This window comes from Chiloscyllium punctatum, chromosome 7, assembly GCF_047496795.1.
Source record: "Chiloscyllium punctatum isolate Juve2018m chromosome 7, sChiPun1.3, whole genome shotgun sequence".
NCBI classification, from domain to species: Eukaryota; Metazoa; Chordata; class Chondrichthyes; order Orectolobiformes; family Hemiscylliidae; genus Chiloscyllium; species Chiloscyllium punctatum.
In genome coordinates, this window is record NC_092745.1 from 66,896,079 (window position 1) to 66,917,928 (window position 21,850).

At 42.2% G+C, this 21,850-nt stretch overlaps 1 protein-coding gene across 2 annotated transcripts in view; it reads left to right on the top strand.

Moving 5' to 3' along the window:
- Positions 1-21,850, top strand: part of LOC140479765 (potassium channel subfamily T member 2) — a 723,557-nt gene that overhangs the window by 267,353 nt on the left and 434,354 nt on the right. For both annotated transcript variants that reach the window (XM_072573900.1, XM_072573901.1), the window contains exons 6-7: positions 4,157-4,205; positions 18,497-18,556. In XM_072573900.1, coding sequence (XP_072430001.1) covers positions 4,157-4,205; positions 18,497-18,556 — 109 coding nt within the window. The remainder of the gene's footprint in view (positions 1-4,156; positions 4,206-18,496; positions 18,557-21,850) is intronic.

Sequence of the window (21,850 nt, forward strand, 5' to 3'; positions counted from 1 at the left end):
TTGTACCAGTGACTGATACTAACTCACAAAAGATACACTGATAACTAACAATAATGCTGAGAGTATTCAAATGTCAGTTTTCAGCCAATTTATTTCACTCCATGTGGTATTGTAAATAGCTGAAGGCCCTAGATTCTACAAAGGCGAGGAAATTCAGTAACATTCTAGCAATTGAACTGAAGTTTGTGTTGTGGGACTAGCTATTCCTCTAACTACATAGTTCTGATAACATTGAAGTCTGGCTGGCAAGGATTAAGATTCGTCCTGACCCCAAAAAAAATGATGAATCCAACCTGGCCAATTACCACTCTGTCAGTCTACAATTTATCATCAGCACAGTATTGGAAGGGGTTTGTAACAAAGCCATTAAGTTACACTTATTCAACAATGACCTCACTGATGCTCAGTTTGGATTTCACCAACCCACTCAGTTCCTGGCCTGATTTTAGCCTTTGTTCAAACACGGAACAAAAGTGTTGAGGGCATGTGAAGGTTGACTGTCCTTGACCCCTTAACTGAGGGTGACATCAAGGAGCCCTCGCAAAGCTGGAGTAACTGGGAATTGGAGGTAAACTGTTGCTGGCTGGAATCATGCCCAGCATAAAGGAAGATCAATGTGGTTGAGGGAGATCAGTCTACTCTGCTGCAGGACATCACTGCAGGAGATCCTCAGGATCATGTCCTGGGCCCAACCATCTTCAGCTGCTTCATCAATGACCGTCCCTCATTAAAAGGTCAGAAGAGGGCATGTTCACTGATGATTGCACAATGATCAGCACCATTTGTGACGACTCAGGATACTGAAGCAGTCCATGTCCAAATGCAGCAAGACCTGGATGTGGCAAGAAATATTTGCATTACGTAAATGCCAAGCAATTACATTTCCAGCAAAAGAGAATCCAACCACTGCCCATTGACATCCAATGGCATTATCATTGCTGAATCCCCAATCCTGCCACTATCATTATCATGGGGGTAACCATTGACCAGAAATTGAACTGGACCAGCCATATAAGCACTGGAGCTAAAAGAGCAGTGAGTAACTCCCCTCCCAATTCCTAAATGCCTGTGCAGCATCTATAAGTCCCAAGTCAGAGTTGTGATGAAATACTTTCTTACTTGCCTAGATGACTGTAACTCCAACAACACTCAAGGAGCTTCATATCAGCAAGGACAAAGCAGTCTACCAGCACCCTTTCTAATACTTTGAACATTTGCTGCCTCCAAACACCAGTGCAGAGTGGCAGCAGTGTTTACACTCTCTACAATACAATGCAGCTAGTCACCAAGATTCTTTCAACCGCTTTTTCTGACCCACAACCTTTGCCACCCAGAAGGGCAAGATCAGCAGTTATGTAGAAACATCTCCACTTGCAAATTCCCCTCCAGGCCGTGCATTACACTTCACCCTCTTGCTGAGTCAAAATCCTGGACCCTCTTCTAACACACTTCAACCCCAGGGCATCAATGTGGACTTCAACTGTTTCCTCATTTCCCCTTCCCCCACCTCATCCTAGTTCCAAACTTCCAGCTCAGCACTGTCCCCATGACTTGTCCTACCTGCCTATCTTCTTTTTCACTTATCCACTCCACCCTCCCCCACCCGACCTATCACCTTCATCCCCTCCCCCACTCACCTATTGTACTCCATGCTACTTTCTCCCCACCCCCACCCTCCTCTCACTTACCTCTCGACCCTTCAGGCTCTCTGCCTGTATTCCTGATGAAAGGCTTTTGCCCGAAACATCGATTTTACTGCTCCTCAGATGCTGCCTGAACTGCTGTGCTCTTCCAGCACCACTAATCCAGAATCTGGAAGGGCCGAATGGCTTATTCTTGATCCTAGTTTAGATTGGATTGTGGGTGAGACTGGAAATCATAGCAGTGGCATAGATTTTATTGGAGGCAGGGTGCCAGACCAAAGGACCTGGGCTCCTTACAGCCAGCAAGCAAAGCTGGAAAACTACATGCTTTATCGTGAAGGATTCCCATCAGTTTCTGGGATTCCTGAGGAGCCAGAATTTTAAGGGCCAGATAATACTTGAAAGAAACAGAGGCATGGAGTTCCACTAAAATACTTAAATCAGCCGCATCGCCTTTGGTAGTGAATTTATTGCCTGCCTTCTCTGCCTCTGTTAAAAACTGATGGGGGTGCATCCAATGTGGATTGTTTTTAAGATTGAGGTTTTGGGGATTTTAACATTCCACCCAAAGTAACCCTGAGTGTTTTTGCAGGGAGTAAAATTGCCTTTTTATTTCTCTTACAGCATGTGATCAGGGGCGAAGATCTGAAAGGGCTTGGATAGGCAGAGAACACTTGTGAGAGCACTGCCCCTCTTTTATGGCCAAATGCAGGGCTTCTACACAAATCAATCTCTCCAACAGCACTCTAGATTATGGAGAATGTTTCCATTCAAGCTTATCACCTTCTGTTTCCCCTAGCCGACTGGTTTTTATTTGTTTACAGCTCATAAATTGCAATATTGAAAATAAATGCAGCTACTCAAATGTTAGGAATTGGTTCACTGTAATATTGATAACACACTGAAAGAATGTGTTTAAAATGAAATTTTAATCAAGGTACAAAGGCTTTTTTAAACAAAATTTTTATTATTCTTTTCCATTCCTGGAAAGAAATAATTCTGGAATGGGAATTCTGGTCCAGCTGGCTGTGTGGCAATAACAGCCTGGGTGCCGGGGGAATACACATCCAGCTCTGAGAAGACAAGGTTCCACGATCCTTTTCCTGGAAATGTGCCTCCACACTGCTGCTTCTCTGTGTGACAACAGAATGCAGGAGGGAGACCATTGTTTGGAAGCCCTTGCCAACCCTCACTCCTCACATAAATGGCAGCCACGTGAGCTTCCATGGTAACATTGCAAGACTGGCTGCTGCAGAAGCTTTTAGTAGAGATGCCAGAATATGGTGGCCACCAAGAATGGACCATGTTGGACAGAGTGATCTGGTCAAATCTTCTGACAATAAATGATGGCTTAGCAGCATTGCTCACATCCCATGAGTGAACAAAAAAAAGCTGTTTGATAGCTTGGCTTCTCTAATTCATTATCTGAGTTCTCCGCAGTGTAGCTATTATACAATTTCATCTCATTGCACTCATTAAGTCCCTGAACACTTACATTTCATGATCCAACATATCCCTTGTGTCCAAAGTACATACGGATCCAATCTCTGAGTTGATCAGTGATTGTCGGAGAATAATGATCTATCTGTCGAGCAGTCTTTGCATACTTAAGGTCTTTGAAGTCTGAGCAGAGAGTAAGAGAGTAGGATTCTATGCCACCTCTTACGTGGTCATTAAATTTTTTTTCAGCATTGCAGCCATGTCTTATGTGATTAACTCTTTACATTGTTCCCAGTAACCATTTTCCAACTGTAATGGTAATCACAGTAGGGTTTTGCCCACTTAAAGTGGTGGACATACTGAAATTAGATTTTCATCCTTCTGTCGACCACTTCCACAAGAACCTTCAAAACACTATTTTTCTCCTTATAGCTTTCTTCCATACTGAAGCTTGAGTGCATATCTCCTTTGTAGTTTGTTTTTCATTTATCATCAGAACTCATGATTTCAAGCTTGCACACTCGTGTCAAAATTTAAATGCAAGTTGCAACTACTATGTGGTCAGGTGACGTGCAGGATAATGTTCATGGTGCTGGTATATGGCATGAATGAGCTGAGGTATTTCTTGACACCGACTTGCTTGCCTTGCCCTGTTGACAATTTTGCAACTCTGATGGAGAGAGAATGAAGTCAAATTATATATTTCTTACATGATGTTACAGAACTACTCAGGATGTTTCAAGGTATTTTGTGGATCATATGAATGGATTCTGATTTTTGTTTTCCCATAAATACTTCTCATGTTTTGTAAATTCTTCTTCTAAGTAACATTCTCTATTTGAGGGTCCCCTGAATTGGCACTATATGAATTGACTATGGGGCAGGCTAAGGAGGCAAGTCCCAGTTCTACCTCAGCCGGAACAGGGTACAGACCTGTTCTTGGCATTATTCTGATCCATGAGCTAATCACCTGGCCAATAACTTGCTTGTGTGTGCTCAAAAAAGTAAGTACACTATGACAAATATATTTGAAATACAAACTAACCAGTGTTATTATTTTGATTTACCACCAGGTCCCCTATAATTTGGGTAGATAGGAGTCTTCCCTTGTGGGGTTTACAGGTAAGATGCAACTAGTTCAACAATGATAGCTTTAATAGACTTTTTTAGTTTACAATATAGTCAAATTGAAGCCCATATTAGCTGGAGTGCTGAGGTTTTAGCTGAAAGATGAAATTAAATAACTGGCAGAACAACTTTCTTTCAATCCCACATTTTTCTATTCTTGCTCTGACTCTGCGTGAACTTAATACATTATTTATTCTCTACAACTAATCATTATAGCGCACAAAATGTATAAAACAGGTGCCATGCCTACAAGCAACTTGCTTATTGCCTTTTGCAAATGTTTCTTAAACTTATTGGAATCATAAATTTCTGTCGGGCTTTCTGTAGCATTGAGCCAATTTACATTGATAGTTGCAATAAATTCGGTCCTGTCAATTTCCTTGCTTTTGTATTTAACTACAGTGTAGATAAGGTCAGATTTTACAGAAATTTGGAATCTACATATGACAAGTCTAATTCAGCTTTCTGTGTTCTGTAATTTATGCTGTCTGCAAAAAGAGAATTGAAATGTGTTTGTGCCTCAATTAGTCATTTATTTTTGGACTTGTTGTTAAACTGTGTAGCCTAGAGCTGTGACTGCTCAGGCCATGTCCGAAACTCAGGACAGAATTAATGAGCAATCAGTCAATGAAAATTGTTTTGGCCAAAGAATGAAAACAAGTGATAAATCTGTGCAGAGTTGGTAAAAGAAGCAAAACGACATGAGGGAGAAAACGTTTTTTGTGCAGTGAGTGGCTAGGGTCTGGATTGCACTGGCTGAGAATATAGTGGAGTCAGGTTCAATTAAGACACTCAAAAAGCAATCCGATTTTGCTTTGAAGAGGAACAATATGCAGTATTATGGGGAGAGGCAGGAGAATAGAACAAAGTGAAAAGCTCTTTCAGAAAGCTGTTGCTGAGGCCACTGATGACCTATTGCATCTTAACAATTCTGTAGTGTGAATCCCTAGCAAAATGCCCACAAACAATTGCTTCCTTTCTCCTGGTAACAGCTATGACTTGGGACAGCACACAAACGAGTGTTGTTTTGATGTTTCTGAAGCCATGGAAAATCCCTGATTTGTCACAGAGTCCTCTTCATAGCTCAAGCAGCAATGAGAGCACCAATTGGTGAATATCCCTTTAAGTGGTAGTATCCCTTTAAGTAGTGCTTGTAATAAACATCAGTGCTGTATTAATTTCCAAACAGTTGGTTGCTGATGAACAGCATTTGTGATGAACACCAGCAGGTATCTTTAGTGGCAATCAGCTATTTATTAAGCCTCTGGTTGACTATTCCTCGTGCTGGTTTCAGCTTCTTGTGCATAGGTGCCTCTGCACTAGCAGCAGGCTCTCTTGGCACTTTGGCCTAAGACTTCATCTTGGCCAGCTCTTTAGTGCCTAAACTATTTGGAGACGATTGCTGCCCTTTTTGTTGTTCCTCAGAGTATAAGATACATCCTTTCAGCTATAGCATAAAATCCCCCTGGGAGATAGCAAACATTACATTTTGGAGAAATAAAATCAGCACTGGGTATATGAAAAGCAAGACTTGGCCTGTCAGCAGCATTTCTTCCTTTTTTGTGCAGCTACAAAGAAATTTTTTTTTGAGGTATTGAAAAGTGCTTCCCAAGAGTTAATTGAGTGAACCTGGCTGGGGGTTTTGTGTTTCCATTGAGATAGAACACTCTGGCGTCCAGTGATAGAAACATATTCATTAATTACCACATACTTTAATGCAGGTTTGACTAGACTGAACCATTATGAATTCACAGTGCAAATTTTCAGTTTAAATGTTGATACGTTCCTATCATAAAACAACAAATAAACAATGTGTTTTTATAATGCCTTTCATTTGCTACCTTTTTGTAGTGCCTTTCATTTTTTCATTGTTGTATAGTGCTTCACTACTAATGTCTAACTTTTAAATATAGTCATGTCACGAGACATTTTTATTAAATGTATTGATACCCTGTCTTCTGATGAAGACAGTGTAGTACTGAGACAAAAAAAAATCAATGCTAAATAAACCTACTGCTTTTTCTCAGCAGAAATCTTTGTGTATCTCAAATTATGTTTCCCAGCTCCCCAATGCCAGTCGATGATCTGCATGTCCTTTCTGTTGAAATAGCGCCTGATTGTGTGATTGGCCTTGGCAGCTACACTAGGTGTGCATCAGGCTTGCTGCAACTCACATGTTCCTGTTTTATGTTGCATTTCAAAAATCACTGCTAGCCAATCTGATCATGACTCCCATGAAACTCAAGATTAGCTCCAGGCATTTGCCAGGAACAACTCTGCCACACTTACAAATATTTGAGTTATCTGTGAAAGGGGTGAGGCCACTTCTACTAGTAATTGATAATGCAGGAAAGCATTGCAGAAAGAACTGAGCGAAGGAGAAATTTGAGCCCTGCCGTGTCTGTATTACAGGTGCTGCATTACCTCCTAATTGTCACTTACACTTGAGTTGCCTTTATGTTGTCTACAATCAACCTGCAGCCCAGAGCATGATCCTCAGATGCCAGTCAGATGCACCCCTTGTTGATAGGCCATTATCATCTGGTTTTTCTATATCAGGGAGGTGGCACTGACCAGAGTGGCAACTTCAGACTAGGCTACCAGGGTCTGGTGGTGTGACCTCAGTTGCTGGTCGCCTTCAAAAAGACTGCTCTCCTTTGCACAGTCTCATCCACCAGGACCTCCAGATTCCTGTCAGAGAATATTAGTGCCACTTCTCCCTGTTCTGACCTGGTCTTTACTGACTGAGAAGAATGGTTTCAGAATGCCAGTTCTCATCCAGCTGTCAGACGCAAAGCCTAGAGACCGTGAGGAATTAAGTGTTCCAAGTTTTTAAGTTCTTGAATACAGTGAGGTCCTAGCTTGAGGTGATGAATCCACACTCAGAGGTCTTAAAGGAATCTTGGACAGATGCTTATTAAAACATAATGGAAGTCTCCTCATGAAATCTCAAACACCAGAGAGAATAGCTGGAACATGAGAATTCGCGTATTGCTGGACATCGGAGAGAATTTGTGTATCGCTGGACATCAGACTGCTTCTGGAAAAATTAACAAACAGTGAAATTCACAACTGATCTTGGAGGAACTGTTGGGCGAAGTTCATAGCACAGAATCAGATAAGTTAATTGTTGTTTTAAGTCTGTCCAAGAGAAAGGCTGCAGTAGTGAGTATAGTGGATTCTTTCTTGATTATATGTTTTTGGAGATAAGTCTCTTGATTAAACTTAAAATATAAGCCATAGCTATTAATTTAACCTGGGGCAGTGTTTGTAGAGGAATAAGACGGTGTTATTTTCTGGGTCTGTAGATTGTGAAGGAGCAAAAATGGCCTTTGCAGTGATATGTACTTCTTGTCAGATGTGGGAGTTTAAAGAGAGTTTAAGGGTTACTGCGGATTATATCTGCCATAAATGCTGTTGGATGCGAATCTTATCAGATCGAGTGGATCGATTGGAGAGACAGTTAGAAGCGATGAGGAATTTGCAACAGCAACAATATGTGATGGATGGCAGTTATAGGAAGGCGGGGGGGTAGGAGTCTCAGATACAGTCACATAGATGGGTTAACTCCAGGAAGGGTAAGAGAGGTAGGCAGCTAGAGCAGGAGTCTTTTGTGGATATACCCATTTCAAACAGGTATGCTGTTTTGGAAAATGTAGGGGGTGATGGATTATCAGGGGAACATAGCACGAACAGCCAAGTTTCTGGTATTGAGACTGGCTCCAATGCAATGAGGGGTATGTTGAGTTCCAAGAGAGCAATTTTGTTAGGGGATTCTGTAGTCAGAGATATAGACAGATGTTTCTGTGGCCAGCAGAGAAAAAGCAGAATGGTGTGTTGTTTCCCTGGTGCCAGGATCAAGGATATCTCAGGGAGGGTGCAGAATGTTCTCACGGGGGAAAGGGGCCAGCAGGAGGTCATTGCCACATTGGAACCAACGACATAGGAAGGGAAAAGGTTGAGATTCTGAAGGGAGATTACAGAGAGTTAGGCATGAATTTAAAAAGGAGGTCCTCAAGGGTAGTAATATCTGGATTTCTCCCAGTGCTACGAGCGAGTGAGGGCAGGAATAGGAGGATAGAGCAGATGAATGCTGAAGGATTCACATTTTTGGATCATTGGAATCCCTTTTTGGGGTAGAGGTGACCTGTACAAGAAGGACGGATTGCACCTAAATTGGAAGGAGACTAATATACTGGCAGGGAAATTTGCTAGAACTGCTTGGGAGGATTTAAACTAGCAAGGGGAGGTGGGGGGGGGGGGGGGGGGGGGAAGAAACCTAGGGAGATAGGAAAGAGATCGATCTGAGATGGGTACAGCTGAGAACAGAAGTGAGTCAAACAGTCAGGGCAGGCAGGGACAAGGTAGGACTAGTAAATTAAACTATATTTATTTCAATGCAAGGGGCCTAACAGGGAAGGCAGATGAACTCAGGGCATGGTTAGGAACATGGGACTGGGATATCATAGCAATTACAGAAACATGGCTCAGCGATGGGCAGGACTGGCAGCTTAATGTTCCAGGATACAAATGCTACAGGAACGATAGAAAGGAAGGCAAGAGAGGAGGGGGAGTGGCATTTTTGATAAGGGATAGCATTACAGCTGTGCTGAGGAAGTATATTCCCGGAAATGCATCCAGGGAAGTTATTTGGGTGCAGCTGAGAAATAAGAAAGGAATGATTACCTTATTGGGATTGTATTATAGACCCCCTAATAGTCAGAGGGAAATTGAGAAACAAACTTGTAAGGAGATCTCAGCTCTCTGTAAGAATAATAGGGTAGTTATGGTCGGGGATTTTAACTTTCCAAACATTGACTGGGACTGCCATAGTGTTAAAAGTTTAGATGGAGAGGCATTTCTTAAGTGTGTACGAGAAAATTTTCTGATTCAGTATGTGGATGTACCTACAAGAGAAGGTGCAAAACTTGACCTACTCTTGGGAAATAAGGCAGGGCAGGTGACTGAGGTGTCAGTGGGGAAGCACTTTGGGGCCAGCGACCATAATTCTATTAATTTTAAAATAGTGATGGAAAAGGATAGACCAGATCTAAAAGTTGAAGTTCTAAATTGGAGCAAGGCCAAGGTGTTAGGCAAGAACATTCAAAAGCTGATTGGAGGCAGATGTTCGCAGGTAAAGGGATGGCTGGAAAATGGGAAGCCTTCAGAAATGAGATAACAAGAATCCAGAGAAAGTATATTCCTGTCAGGGTGAAAGGAAAGGCTGGTAGTGAATGCTGGATGACGAAAGAAATTGAGGGTTTGGTTAAGAAAAAGAAGGAAGCATATGTCTGGTATAGACAGGATAGATCGAGTGAATCCTTGGAAGAGTATAAAGAAAGTAGGAGTATACTTAAGAGGGAAATGAGGAGGGCAAAACAGGGACATGAGATAGCTTTGGCAAATAGAATTAAGGAGAATCCAAAGGGTTTTCACAAATATATTAAGGACAAAAGGGTAACTAGGGAGAGAATAGGGCCCCTCAAAGATCAGCAAGGCAGCCTTTGTGTGGAGCCACAGAAAATGGGGGAAATACTAAATGAGTATTTTGCATCGGTATTTCCTGTGGAAAAGGATATGGAAGATATAGACTGTAGGGAAATAGATAGTGACATATTGCAAAATGTCCAGACTACAGAGGAGGAAGTGCTGGATGTGTTAAAGGTGGATAAATCCCCAGGACCTGATCATGTGTGACCTAGAACTCTGTGGGAAGCTAGAGAAGTGATTGCTGGGCCTCTTGCGGAGATATTTGTATCATCGATAGTCACAGGTGAGGTGCCAGAAGACTGCAGGTTGGCAGATATGGTGCCACTGTTTATGAAGGGCGGTAAAGGCAAGCCAGCGTACTATAGACCGGTGAGCCTGACCTCGGTGGTGGGCAAGTTGTTGGAGGGAATCCTGAGGGACAGGATGTACATGTATTTGGAAAGGCAAGGACTGATTCGGGATACTCAACATGGCTTTGTGTGTGGGAAATCGTGTCTCACAAACTTGATTGAGGTTTTTGAAGAAGTAACAAAGAAGATTGAGGGCAGAGCAGTAGATGTGATCTATATGGACTTTAGTAAGGCTTTCGACAGGGAGACTGATTAGCAAGGTTAGATCTCATGGAATACAGGGAGAACTAGCCATTTGGATACAGAACTGGCTCAAAGGTAGAAGACAGGGGGTGATGGTGGAGGATTGTTTTTCAGCCTGGAGGCCTGTGACCAGTGAAGTGCCACAAGGATCGGTGCTGGGCCCTCTACTTTTTGTCATTTACATAAATGATTTGGATACAAGCATAAGAGGTACGGTTAGTAAGTTTGCAGATGACACCAAAATTGGAGGTGTAGTGGACAGTGAAGAGGGTTACCTCAGATTACAACAGGATTCTGGACCAGATGGGCCAATGGGCTGAGAGGCAGCAGATGGAGTTTAATTCAGATAAATGCGAGGTCCTGCATTTTGGGAAAGCAAATCTTAGCAGGACTTATACACTTAATGGTAAGGTCCTAGGGAGTGTTGCTGAACAAAGAGACCTTGGAGTGCAGGTTCATAGCTCCTTGAAAGTGAAGTCGCAGGTAGATAGGATAGTGAAGAAAGCGTTTGGTATGCTTTCTTTTATTGGTCAGAGTATTGAGTACAGGAGTTGGGAGGTCATGTTACAGCTGTTCAGGACATTGGTTAGGCCACTGTTGGAATATTGCATGCAATTCTGGTCTCCTTCCTATCAGAAAGATATTATGAAACTTGAAAGGGTTCAGAAAAGATATACAAGGATGTTGCCAGGGTTGGAGGATCTGAGTTACAGGGAGATGCTGAACAGGCTGGGGCAGTTTTCCGTGGAGCTTGGGAGGCTGAGGGGTAACCTTATAGAGACTTACAAAATTGAGGGACATGGATAGGATAAATAGACAAAGTCTTTTCCCTGGGGTTGGGGAGTCCAGAACTAAAGGGCATAGGTTTAGGATGAGCGGGGTAAGATATAAAAGAGACCTAAGGGGCAACTTTTTCACGCAGAAGGTGGTGTGTATATGGAATGAGCTGCCAGAGGATGTGGTGGAGGCTGGTACAATTGCAACATTTAAGAGGCATTTGGATGGGTATATGAATAGGAAGGGTTTGGAGGGATATGGGCCGGGTGCTGGCAGGTGGGCCTAGATTGGGTTGGGATATCTGGTCGGCATGGACGGGTTGGACTGAAGGGTCTGTTTCCATGCTGTACACCTCTATGACTCTATGAGAAGTCATAAGACCATAAGGCATAGGAGCAGAAATTCAGCCATTTGGCTCTACCATTCAATCATAGCTGATAAGTTTCTCAACCCCCATTTTCCCACCTTCTTCCTCTAATCTTTGATCCCCTTAACAATCAAGAACCTCCCTATTTCTGTCTTAAATATACTCAGTGACCTGGCCTGCACAGCCTTCTGTGGCAATGAGTACCACAGATTCACCACTCTGGCTGAAGAAGTTTCGCATCATCTCCATTCCAAAGGGTCTTCCCTTACTCTAAAGCTGTGTTCTTGAGTCTAGTCACTCCTGCTAATAGAAACCTCTTCCCAACGTCCATTTTATCCTGTCCTTTCAGTATTCTGCAACTGTCAACTAGATCCCCCCATATCCTTCTAAACTCCATCAAGTATAGATCCAGAGTCCTCAAACTTTCCTCATATGTTAAGTCTTTCATTCTTGGGATCATTCTCATGAACCTCCTCTGGAACCATTCCAGGCCACGACATCCTTCCTGAGATATGGGGCCCAAAATTGCTCGCAACTTTGTAAATGTGACCTGACCAGAGCTTTATAAAGCCTCAGAAGTACATCCCTGCTTTTATACTCCAGTTCTCAGGAATAAAAGAATGACTAGGGTAGGAATAGGTCCAGTCAAGGATAGTAGTGGGAAGTTGCGTGTGGACGCTAAAGAGATTGGGGAGACACTGAGTGAATACTTTTTGTCAGTATTCACTCAGGAACAGGACATTGTTGCCGATGTGAATACTGAGTCAGAATTAATTAGAATGGACGGCTTTGAGGTATGTAGGGAAGAGGTGTTGGAAATTCTGGAAAGAGTGAAAATAGATAATTCCCCTGGGCCTGATGGCATTTATCCTAGGATTCTCTGGGAAGCAAGGGAGGAGATTGCAGAGCCATTGGCCTTGATTTTTATGTCCTCGTTGTCTACATGAATAGTGCCAGAAGACTGGAGGATAGCAAATGTGGTTCCCTTGTTCAAGAAGGGGAGTAGGGACAACCCTAGTTACTATAGGCCGGTGAGCCTCACTTCTGTTGTGGGCAAAGTCTGAGAGAGAATTGTAAGGGTAGGATTTATGAACATCTGGATAGGAATAATGTGATCAAGGATAGTCAGCATGGTTTTGTGAAGGGCAGGTTCTGCCTCACAAACCTTATTGAATTCTTTGAGAAGGTGACCAAGGAGGTGGACGGGAGTAAAGCGGTAGATGTGGTGTATATGGATTTTAGTAAGGTGTTTGATAAGGTTCCCCATGGTAGGCTACTGCAAAAAATACAGAGGTATGGCATTGAGGGTGAGTTGGAGGTTTGGATTAGGAATTGGCTGGCTGGAAGAAGACAGAGGGTAGTAGTTGATGGTAAAGGTTCATCTTGGAGTGCAGTTACTAGCGGTGTTCCGCAAGGATCTGTTTTGGGACCATTGTCATTTTTATAAATGACCTGGAGGAGGGGCTAGAAGGTTGGGTGAGCAAGTTTGCGGATGATACGAAAGTTGGTGGTGTTGTTGACAGTGAGGAAGGATGTGGCAGGATAAGCTGCAGAGCTGGGTAGAAAGGTGGCAAATGGAGTTCAATGTAGCTAAGTGTGAAGTGATTCACTTTGGTAAGAGTAACAAGAAGATGGGGTACTGGGCTAATGGTCGGATACTTGGTAGTGTGGATGAGCAGAGGGATCTTGGTGTCCATGTACACAGATCTTTGAAAGTTGCCACCCAGGTAAATAGTGCTGTGAAGAAGGTATATGGCGTACTGGCTTTTATTGGTAGAGGAATTGAGTTCCAGAGTCCTGAGGTCATGTTGCAGTTGTATAAGACTTTGGTGCGGCCGCATCTGGAGTATTGTGTGCAGTTTTGGTCGCCACACTATAGGAAGGATGTGGAGGCACTGGAACGGATGCAGAGGAGGTTTACCAGGATGTTGCCTGGTATGGTAGGAAGATCGTATGAGGAAAGGCTGAGGCACTTGGGGCTGTTTTCATTGGAGAAAAGAAGGTTTAGGGGTAACTTGATAGAGGTGTACAAGATGATTAGGGGTTTAGAAAGGGTTGACCATGAGAACCTTTTTCCACGTATGGAGTCAGCTATTACAAGGGGGCATAGCTTTAAATTAAGGGGTGGTAGGTATAGGACAGATGCTAGGGGTAGATTCTTTACTCAGTGAGTCGTGAGTTCATGGAATGCCCTGCCAGTAGCAATGGTGGACTCTCCCTCTTTATGGGCATTTGAACGGGCATTGGATAGGCATATGGAGGATAGTGGGCTAGTGTAGGTTAGGTGGGCTTGGATCGGCGCAACATCGAGGGCCAAAGGGCCTGTACTGCGCTGTATTTTTCTATGTTCTATGTTCTTGAAATAAATGCCAACACTGTATTTGCCTTCCTAACTACCGACTCAACCTGCAAGGATAGGCAATCCTGGACTAGGACTCCCAAGTCCCTTTACACTTCAGCTTTCTGAATTTTCTCCCCATTTTGAAACTTGTCAATGCCTCTATTCTTCCTACCAACGTATGACCTCACACTTTCCCACTTTCCAAATCAGAGTGCATTCCAGAGAGCTACGTTTTTCTTGGTTTGATCCCGGATAATGATGTAAACAAATCTGCAAGATCTCATGATGTATAAAGGAACTCTCAGGTTCATAATGCTTGCTCTTTTTAACTGTATTAATTTCTGCAGTGAAGTTTGTTTTTTCTTTAAAAACCAGGAAATCTTGTGACATAGCTCTTTCAGTTAATTGATTGGTATTTGAATTTCTCTTTAAATGTTGATGGTCTCAATGGAGGTTGTAACAGATTGAATACTAATTAATAGATATTGTTGGTAACTGGGTTTTATAGTGTAGAGAATTCAACAACATGTGAGAATAGTGATGAGTTGGCAGGAAATACAGTTTGATGAAATCATTAACTTTGACAAGTTGTGTGGGATTGCTGAACTTCTTCCTGCTCTGTATTTATGTTCTTGAAGCCAGCATTCCAGTTAGCAACTTCTGATGTTACTAATATGGACATACATCTGGTGGGCTCAGGCTCCCAGCAATGTGACATATCAGTTCTCCTATTCATCTTTTTGAACAAGATCTCCAGTGCATTCTTTGAGAATTTTACTTCAGCAATTTCCACCATTGCTCAAAGTATCACAGACCTGACTGACTTTTGAAGAACCACATATCACTCATTGCAGCCTCTTACACCACCCCTTGACAAAGTGCAGGTTGCTTTCAAGTAGTGTTGAATAAATGGCATGGCCTGCACTGACTACATGTGGAAACCATGTAAAACAGCAATTTGACCCTGCTGTCTGCAGTGCAATGAATGGGTTAATTGCATATTGCAATGCTCTCTGCTTGGGGGGAGAAATGGCTCTGCCCTAATGGTGTCATTATTTGTGTGGATGTGTGTCATTTCTTTCTGTTCTGTCAGAGTTGGGAATGCTGTTGTAAGATAGTTTTCCCCAACGTTTTGCATCTAAATGTTCTGTTGCCCATAATAAGAACATCACTTGCCCGATACAGTAGAGACTGCATTTTGCACTTGTATAACTGCAGGGCTAGAGGGAAAGAGCATCTAAGAGTGTAGGCAAGAGACAAAAAAGCTCACTGTAAAGCCAGGAAGTTAGAATTATTTGTGACCCTCAGCCCCCTCCTAGGGTTAGCTGAGGGTTTTTTTTCAATCCTTTCCCTCCTTCTGTTGAATGTGTTGAGTTCTTGCACACAAGAAGTCTCAAAAGTACTAAATCATCACCCCAGAGCCCTGCTTCCTATTATTTATACATGAACCTTGATGGTGAGGTTTTGTTTTTGACTATGGGTAACTATTTGTTTGTGTCTTTGTTCAATATTTGCACATCTGCACTTCTGGTAAGGATCACCAGAAATCAATCTACCAGATTTTTGCCCCTTAATCCTGGGTCACTAAGTCTAATGGTAGGTTTGACTGAAATCAGCTAACACTGTGCAGGCTGAGGATTGCAGTCTCCCTGGTAAGCATGTCACGACTGGGTAAGTGTGCTGAGCAACCAGAAAAGCAGGTTAGGTTCAGTGCCAGTAGTGATTTGTTTCTATGAATCCAAGATATGTTAAATTGTTTCCCTATGGAGTATTATCTTGCATAAAACAATCAGAATAGAAGCGACCTGTCTGGCTAATTCTGAGTCAGAATTAGCTAGCATTTGCTAACAGCTGGTTATGTATAAAATGGGAACATGCGGAAAAAAAAAAATTCAGGTTCATGCTGACACTTGCACATCTGCTGGCAAACATTTCGAGAATATTTATCTTTGATACAACCTATTTGTTTTTGCCTTTCCTCAGTTATTGACCAATGTTTCAACCTTCCAGCACCAATTTTGCAATGCCGCGTTAAACATTGCTGTTCCTTGTGATACGTTGAAGATATTTTGCTTGACAAGGTTGCCTGGAGCTTTTCATGTTTATTATTGCAGATCGGCAGTAAAGTCATGGGGAGCATATTACAGATAGGAGAGTGCAATTACAAGGAAAGATCCAAAATACTGGGAGCTTCCTTCTGCAGTAGAGAAATTGAGAGGAAATTTAATGCAGATTTTAAATCTGGCATGTTTTAATAATATTATGGTGACTTAATGTTAAATATTTTTTGTCCATCTTTCACACATACAAAAATCAGTCCCTCATCCCAATCCAGGATAGGGGTTGGGAGGTCATGTTGCAGTTGTCCAGAACATTTGTTTAGCCACATTTGGAATATTGTGTGCAATTCTGTCTCCCACGTATAAGAAGGTTGGTGTGAAACTTGAAAGGGTTCAGAATAGATTTACAAGGATGTTGCCAGATGTTGGAGGGTTTGAGCTATCGGGAGAGGCTGAATACTCTGGGGCTGTTTTCCCTGGAGTGTCGGAGGCTGAGGGGTGACCTTATAATGGTTTATAAAATCATGGGGCCTCGGATAGGATAAATAGACAAGGCCTTTTCCCTGGGGTGTGGGAGTCCCGAACTAGAGGGTATAGGTTTCGGGTGTGAGGGGAAACATTTAAAAGGGACCTAAGGGGCAACTTTTTCATGCAGTTTGGTACGTGTATGGAATGAGCTACCAGAGGAATTGGTGGAGGCTGGTACAACATTTAAAAGGCATCTGGATGAGTATATGAATAGAAAGGGTTTTCAGGAATATGGGCCAAATGCTGGCAAAAGGGGCTAGATTAATTTAATTTATCTGGTCGGCATGGATGAGTTGGACCAAAGGGTCAGTTTCTGTGCTGTACATCTCTATGACTCTATGACCTTCTCCTAATTGTTCACTCATCCAGTAACCCTTTTTATGAATGCTCCCTCCCCTCTCCCATCCAGCAGCCCATTCCCCATCTCAGCTCTCCTCCTACTTCTCACACAATAGTAATACCCATTCAGGACTCTCCTCACCATCACCATTCCCCACCCCCCACCCCCGACACACACACACACACACACATACGCACTCACTCATTGAGCTGCTTCTCTTTTCCCCTTTGGTCATGTCGCTGGTACCTGTGAAACAAAGTTGTTATCCTAGGTTCGAAGCCTGTATGTCAGTAAGATGCATTGCTTGAGGCTGCCGCTCACCTTTCCTGGCTCAGCCTCACAGATGCGCAGGCCTTCACGCAATGGGCACTGTGAATGGGTTACTCCTGCAGGCCTCTAGCCATGCACGTAGGCTCGTAAACATCCCGAGTCCATTCAAACTGACTGCCAGTAGTGTTTTCTGAAGTTAAAAGAGCGCTTTCCGCTCACCAGCCACTGTATGCTTTCCGATGGAATTGTTTGGGTGTTGGCCTATCCCCTCAGTGTTTTGAGGCTGGGGTTACCCCTCCTACTCAGCCAAGGGGGATGCTCCTGACCCCAAATGTGACCTCCGCCACCTCATACAGGTCTGTGATCCACTGTTTAGGTATTCTTCATTGAAAGTGAAAAGTGGATACTCGTCCACTGCGCAAATTGTTTCCTTTACCTTAAAAGAATGAAACTTTTAAATACAGTATTGTGAAATGTTTGCCACAACTTCACTAATTCATGCAACATTACTCAGGTAAGTGAAGTGTTCTAGTTTGAGATAATATACAATATTATAATTAAGATAACATCAAGACCTTCACTTGAGTACAGACTGTTAAATGGGCAACTTGTATTTTTCCTGAAGGTCAAATCAGAGTTCAGGATCTCTGTCTCCATTTGAATGTTGTGAGTTAGTTCAGTTTGGCAGTGGTGTTGTTGCATACCTTTTGGTTAATAATGATATAATACAGGACAGCTGTAGGTTATTTTGTAACAGATAGTTCTTCTTTTCATGTTTTCACACCTGACATGAGGTCCATGAGGCTCAGATGAGCGAATTATTAAGAACGCTTCTCTTGGGCCCTAGAAAAGTTACCGGTGAGATGATGTTAGTCGTTAAATCTTGTTATCATTAAAATTTGCAAAGCAACGACTCACTGTATGTTGCATCAATTAGCTTTTTGTTAGGATGAAAACAGCAATGGGAATGACAGAAAATTGCTCATGAAAAACACCAAACTAGAGAATAGTTTGATTTTTTTAAAACCCTGTGACTACTGATATAGTTCACTGAGTGATAAAGTCCCAAGCTCATCAACACAATGACATGTTTATTCAACCGTGCATCTCATTGGATGTAACACAATCATACATCTGTTACATTGTCAGTCTTACATAACTAAACAGTGCAGTCTATAATAGATAGCGTTAAGAGAATACTATTAAGTAAGGAAAAAAATTCCTTTATAAAACGGCCCTTCTCTCACTAACAATACGATCAGAGCTTCAATGTCCCAAGATATAAGCACTGACAATGTAAATGATTTTACCTGTGTTGGAAAAGAACTGGTATTATCACTGAAAAGCTGATACTGCTGTCTTAATTAAACATATATTTTGGAAATACTTGCCAAATAATTTAAAATGCCCAAAAAGATGATTTCTTTTGAAAAGAAAGCTGATTAAATCCTTGTTCAAAATCCTTGAAGCTCCTTTAGCCAGAGAACGTGTCATGTTAATTTCTGCCATTTCCTTTCAGGTTACAGTGGCCTTGATAAGTTTCTTTGAAACAATGTTGCTGGCTTATCTCAGCTATAAGGTAAGTCTTTCCATTTGAAATGGTTGCTTGGCAACCCATTGCTTGCACGAAGTCTCCACATTCGGGGATCTGTCAGATTGATTTTACTAGTTGGTCATGATACAGAGGTCTGCAGAATTTGCATAAATTGAATGGATGTGAGGGAACAATCTTTACCGGTTCAGCTGTTAACCAGTAATTGTTTCATTTTACCACTCAGATAGCAAAAGTTTGCAAATAGCTATATGATAGTGGATTAAAATATTAAATAGTGGAAGAACATGATAGGGTTACTGTGTACAATGAGTATTAGTTCTTGTGAATATATTAACAAATTATTAAGAACATACAAGGACATGTTGTCCATTATTTACAATAGCAAGCATCCCAGAAATAAACATACAAAGTGTAGGAAACCAGAAGATGGTTAGATTTATTTGCTTGGGCAACAAAAGAAGGTCAGTTATTACTTCAGTATACCCGGGCTTTGTTTTTAATAAAGCTTGGGAAGATGCAACCTTGTTGTGTCAGAGGCAATTAAAACAACCAGGTAGGAATTAATTAACCTGCCACAGAGCTGAACATTGCATAATTTTGGATCACTTATCCTGTTACATTGGCAAGTTTCCGAGAGAGGTTACATCATCATTTTGATGTCCACACTGGCAGAAAGGGCTGTTTGGAGCCAGAAGCTTAGAGAGGCATCCCGAAAGGAATTTCCCGGAATGGTTTCAGAGACAAGGGACTAGTTATGTGGACAGATTGTAGAAACTGGGATTTTTCTCATCCATTTGGGATAGCAAGTGGTGACATTTCAATTCAGGGAATTGTGAAATCAAAAGCTAGTCTAGTGGTGACTGTGTAACCATTGTCGATTGCTTTAAAAAGCCCATCCAGTTCACTAATGTCTGTTAGCGGAGGAAATCAGCCCTTCTTGTCTGTTTTGACCTGCATGTGACTCCAGACTCTAAGCAATGTGGTTGCTCCTTAACTCCCTTTAAATAAACCTGTTGGACTATAACCTGGTGCTGTGTGATTATTAACTTTAACCTTCAGGAATGGCATAGTAAGTTCTGTGAAATTGCTACTAAGTCCAAACAAAAGAGTGAAACTGGATGGACACCCTTCTGTTGGCCTAGGCACCAGAAACAACAATGGCAAGCAGAGCCCTGCAAAAACCCTTCGGTTACTATTTGAAGAAAAGTCCAAAGATTGGGAGGCCTGTTCCACAGACTAGTCGAAGTTCTGAAGATGGGTCACCCGACCGAAGATGGGTCACCCGACCCAAGATGTGTGCTCTCATTTCTCTCCACCGATGCTGCCAGACCGGCTGAGCTCTTCAAGCATATTCTGTTTTTGTTTCTATCGAAACCAGTCAAACTCACGGAGTCATAGGTTGCGAATGCCAGTATTGCCATCCCTGGGTATAGCCTGGCCCAAGGTTGGTGGCATATCTGGAACCAGTTTCCCTGGGAGTCCTCAACCTTAACCTTCCATCCCTTGGCTGATTGTCCCGCCTCCATTCCCACTTGTGTTAAACATAGTCACTTACAGCTCATTTCCGTTTCTCTGAAAGCATATTAGGGATCTAGAAATGGTCCCAAATTCCCTTTCCCATCTCCTGAAAGGGGGCGGCAGGGTTGGTCAGTGGTTAGCACTGTTGCCTCACAGCACCAGGGACCCGGGTTCAATTCCAGCCTCAGATGACTATCTGTGTGACGTTTGCACATTCTCCCCGTGTCTGCGTGGGTTTCCTCCGGGTGCTCCGGTTTCCTCCCACAATCCAGACATGTGCAGGTTAGGTGAATTGCCATGCTAAATTGCCCATAGTGTTCAGGATGTGTAGGTTAGGTGGATTAGTCAGGGGTAAATATGGGATAATAGGGTAGGGGAATGGGTCTGTGTGGGGTTACCCTTCGGAGGGTTGGTGTTGACTTGTTGGGCCAAAAGACTTGTTTCCACACTAGGGATTCTAGCCTGCTTTCTCTTTCCACAGATACTGCTGGAACTGGTGAATAATTGCAGCATTTTCTGACTTTACTTTCAATTCCATCATCAGCAGCGTTCTGCCTTTATATGGCTAAATTTTACATCTGCTCAAACAGTGTTTAAAATCATGCAGAGTTTAGAGAGAAGAAATTAAAAAAAAAGAAACCTTTGCTGGATAGCAAGGGCTGTAAATCAGAAGACACCAATGAAGGGAATTGGCAAAGGAACTAGAGAGAATTTTAGAGAGGAAGAACTTTAATATGAGACAAGTGGTGCAGATTTTTAAAGTATTGTCTGAAATGTGGGTGAAACAGATTCAATAGTTCCTTTAAAAAGGAACTTAGATAAGTAGATTAAGAAGAAAAGAATTCCAGGGGTAAGGATGAAGGAGTCAGCTTGGATTCAGTGGGCCCAATAGCCTCCTTATGATAGATTGCACCGAGGACTACAAACTCCACTAGGAATTTTTAAAAGCAGTTTGCTACACTGTAATGCTTGGCATTTCAATCAGTTGAACCCCACTCTGTACATTAGCGCTTAAATAAATGAGTAATAACACGATTAATAGACTCCAGCACTGCTCAGCTAGGCTCTCCTTCTTCCTCATAGGTAGCTGAAATTTAGTTATTTTGTCTAAATAATGCACTTTAAGTATAAGGAAGTGCAGGTCTGGACAAACAATCAATTGAAATTCAATTTTTCATACAAATTACACAGGCAAAGTTAATTAGTGCATTTTAAATCTTGAATTGTATTTTAAATTTAAGATGCCATTTCTAAACTTTAAGGTTGCTTGCACGTCAAAGATGGTTGAGAGATTCTGGCTGGGGGTTGGTGTGGATTTGAACAACCAGATTTCCACTGGGAGCTAAAGGCTTAATTTAGTTTCAACTGGCAGCGGTGTGAGACCATGCAATTTTAAGTATTGAGCATCATTGATGTATCACTAGTTCACTGCTTATTCTCGAAGTGGTTCCTGGCCTCTGAGAATACCTCTAGAGGAAGAAGGCAGCAATGCGTGGAAATGATAGTACTGCTGGCTTTGGGGAAATTGCTTTTTATATGTCGAATAAAATCAGATACGACGGAATCTGGGAATTGAAGTTTTGACATTTTGCTCACATGTTTAGTTTCTGCTGGGCAAGTAGAATCAAAACTGATTTAGTGCTTGTCGATTTATAAGCTCTTCAAATTCTTCACATCCAAAAAATGACTACATCAGTGAAATGGGCTGACAAATGTACAGTCTTTCCTACTTCTTCACCTCCAGTTTAATACTCCAAAGCTTCATTAATGTCAATGACTATTGCTTAACTGGTTAAGTGG